Source organism: Corylus avellana, chromosome ca7 (assembly GCF_901000735.1).
Source record: "Corylus avellana chromosome ca7, CavTom2PMs-1.0".
Classification (NCBI taxonomy): Eukaryota; Viridiplantae; Streptophyta; class Magnoliopsida; order Fagales; family Betulaceae; genus Corylus; species Corylus avellana.
In genome coordinates this window covers 18,269,240-18,272,721 of record NC_081547.1, presented here as the reverse complement: position 1 = coordinate 18,272,721, position 3,482 = coordinate 18,269,240, and the positions used below count along the sequence as shown (strand labels likewise).

General features: G+C 37.7%; 1 protein-coding gene across 1 annotated transcript; it reads left to right on the top strand.

The window, feature by feature from the left end:
- Nucleotides 1-1,392: 1,392 nt before the first annotated feature.
- LOC132187952 (uncharacterized) lies at nucleotides 1,393-2,508 on the top strand. Its single transcript, XM_059602375.1, has 4 exons — nucleotides 1,393-2,000; nucleotides 2,125-2,206; nucleotides 2,295-2,366; nucleotides 2,437-2,508. Exons 1-4 carry the CDS (start codon nucleotides 1,393-1,395, stop codon nucleotides 2,506-2,508), a joined length of 834 nt encoding a protein of 277 aa, XP_059458358.1.
- The last annotated feature ends 974 nt before the right edge of the window (nucleotides 2,509-3,482 follow it).

Sequence of the window (3,482 nt, the reverse complement as noted above, 5' to 3'; positions counted from 1 at the left end):
AGGCAGCCTAAAAAACAGTTTCACACTAAGGGGGAAAAGGAGACGGAATTGAGTGCCTTTGAAGTAACGGATGGTGAGGGGGAGGACATTTTCGTAGAAAGGGATGAAGAACGTATACGTCAAGCTAAGGAGGATACAATGAAATGGTTTCAGTCGTGGTATGAAACAGAGTCATCTAAAAATGTTGGAGATATTTCAAACAAGCCAGATGAAGATGATGGCAATAATGATGGTGGCTTCTCAAGCATAGATACTGATGATGTGGGTGAAGGGTCACCGAGAAGTGTTAGGAGGAAGTATCCTGAGTGGATGGATAAGGCTGACTTGAAAGAGACAGTAGAATTGTATATTGGGCAGAAGTTTGTTGACCCCCGCCAATTTAAGGATGCATTGCAAGTGTTTGCAGTTCAGAACTCTTTTGACTACACCTACGTGCACAATGAGAAAACAAGGGTTACCGCCATTTGTAAGAAAACCTGTGGATGGAAAATACATGCATCGTGGTCGAATGACAATGCTTGTTTCCAAGTCAAGAGTTACTACAAAGAGCACAATTGTGGGACTCACTACTACAACAAGAAGGCATCAATCAAGTGGGCTGCACACCGATATTTGGACAGCTTTCGGGACCAATCAAATTTGAAAGCAAGTGCATTGAAGGAAATTATCAGAAGGGATTACAATGTCGAGCTAACTTTGTTGAGTTGTCACCGAGCAAAGAGGATGGCATTGGGTATTCTGACAGGGAAAAAAGGTGAACAATATAAACATGTGCGAGAGTATGCAAATGCATTAAGGAAGTGGAATCCAGGCACATCAGCTTATGTACAACGGGATGGAAGATTCTTCCAAAGGATGTATGTGTCACTTGCAGCCTGCAAGCGGGGCTTCTTGGAGGGGTGTAGACCCATGATTTGTGTCGATGCTTGCTTCTTGAAGAGCGAGTTCGGTGGGCAGCTACATGCAACCATTGCACTGGATGCAAATGACGACATTTATCCACTAGCATATGCGGTATGTGAGAGTGAAGATCAGCATACATGGACATGGTTTCTGAGCATACTTTTGGAAGATATTGGCAATTCGCAAGTGCACACTTCGTCATTTATGTCTGATCGACAAAAGGTATAAATTATATTAAAAATTATGTTTTGTTTGTATTTTGTTTAATGAACAATTAACATGTTTTATTTTTGTATTGATAATTAGGGATTGCTTAATGCCATGGAGGATTTGATGCCTGGTTTGGAGCATCGATTTTGTATAAGACACTTGCATGCAAACTTCAAGAAACATGGGTACAAGGGCAAGGCATATAAAGATGCTTTGTATGGTGCAGTTCAGACAGCTAATGAGTTGCAATTCAAACACTACCTATCGGTCATTAGAGGTATGAGTGAAGATGCATTCGATTACATTAGCAAGATTGATCCACGGATGTGGTCAAGGCATGCATTTAGAAATTATAGTTGTAGTGATATATTAACGAATAATACTGCCGAGTGTTTCAATGCGTGGATCCTAGAGGCAAGAGATAAGCCTATTTTGGGATGCATGGAATTAATAAGGCGGCAACTAATGGGTAGGTTCAATCAAAAAAGGGCTAGAGCGGAAACTTCAAAAAATGAGATTTGCCCTAAGATTGTGAAAAAATTGGAGAGAAACAAGTCATTGGCAAGAAACTACATTTGTCATTGGAGTAATAGATTACAGTTTGAGGTCAACCATAGTCATGAGCCTAGGAGGATTGTTGATCTAGGGAGAAGAACCTGTGGTTGTGGTAGATGGCAACTCAATGGTATTCCATGCCCCCATGCAGTTTCTGCAATTTATTTCCATAGGCAAGTCCCTGAGAAGTATGTCAGTCAGTGGTATTTTATGGATACTTTTAGGAAGTCATATGCCCCCGATATATATCCGATACCATCGACTTATAATGAGTGGCCTGTTGATCATGATGTGGAACCTATACTACCTCCTATACCCAAAAAAACAAAAAGGTAGGCCTAAAAAAGTGAGAAGAAGAGGAGATGATGAAAATGAGCCTATTGAAACGATCAAGGTGACTCGTAAAGGGTATGGTATACGTTGTGAAAATTGTGGTCAAACGGGTCACAATGCTAGGAGTTGCCGGCAACCAGACAATCCAAACAAGAAGATTTGGCCGAAAAAGGTTGTGAAGGCAAAGCCAAACAATGAAACTGAGGTTAGCTATTTTAACAAACTATTAATGTTGTATTTATTTAAATAGTGAGCGTGTATTTATGACATTGTTTGTTCATATTATGTATCAGGGAGGATCACAATATGCAGGAGAACCCACCACCACTTTCGACAACAGAGGCCTAATTAGCCAACCAGTAGGGGTAAGTAATGAATTCAGTATGTCTTTAGTTTTTAATGTCTCTTATTGATATGGATTTGCATGTGTTTCAGATTAGTGGATCACAAGCGGGAGGACAATTTAACGCTGGATCACATTTCGGCCAGGATAGGGCAACTCAATAGATTATTGGGTTTTGGGATACTTTTCGATGTTTGGATAGTAGATCCAATGTTTTGACATGTGATTGATGTATTTTGGATGTACAGTTATGAAATTGTTGGAATTGTTTGTGATGGATGTATTATGGAATGCTAAACATAATTTTTTTTTTTTTTTTTTTTTTGGGGGATCTTCGATCTTATGACCGTGAATTTGTGATCAAAAACCTGATGAACAGATTGATGTTTAAGAATAAGGGTTTTGAAATCCATGAGTTTAGATTGGAATCTGATTTCTGAAAAATTGTGTGATTTGTTGAATTACCTGAAATATATGTTTTTAGTGGTTCTTGGTGTAGATTTGGATTGTGGGTTGTTGAATTGGTTCAGTGATATACAGGGGAAAGGGGGATCTAGGTTTTTAATTTGATTGAGATCAATGGCAGCTCTTGTGGCTCCTGGAGCACCTAGGCCAAATAGTAATAGCAATAACCCTTTCTCCTTATGTTATCATCTGGTGAGTGAAGCTACTGATGAGTGTATTCCTTTCATGAATGTGAAATTTACATATTAACTTTACTTCTGTTAACTTCATGTTAATGATGAATTTTTTTATAATAATAGTCTTATTCTTCCTCTATATGTAGACAAAAATCCATGAAGTTGCAATGAATATATACAACAAAATGACAATTTTAGAAAAACCAAGTTGTTCTAAATTAAGAATATACAGACAAATGATCTAAGTTCAAAAAAGTTTACATTTCATAAGTAGGGATACATAATTATTTTATATCAATTAAAAAGATACATATTACACAAAATTCATTTCATAAGTGCGACACAAACAACCAACAACATCATACACCTAACACCATGATAAAAACAAAGCATACATAAAAAATTTCTCTCTTGCTTTAAATATGGCATTTTCCTTCTCCAGCTCTCGAATCATTTCCATATGTATGACATCTTCATTATGAATTTGCTTAACCATT

Bases quoted from the DNA above. Each gene is read 5' to 3' on its own strand.
- LOC132187952 (XM_059602375.1), top strand. From the start codon at position 1,393: ATGAGTGAAGATGCATTCGATTACATTAGCAAGATTGATCCACGGATG. The intron at 2,001-2,124 runs GTAGGCCTAAAA...TCACAATGCTAG, and splicing joins ATACCCAAAAAAACAAAAAG to GAGTTGCCGGCAACCAGACA. The intron at 2,207-2,294 runs GTTAGCTATTTT...ATTATGTATCAG, and splicing joins AGCCAAACAATGAAACTGAG to GGAGGATCACAATATGCAGG.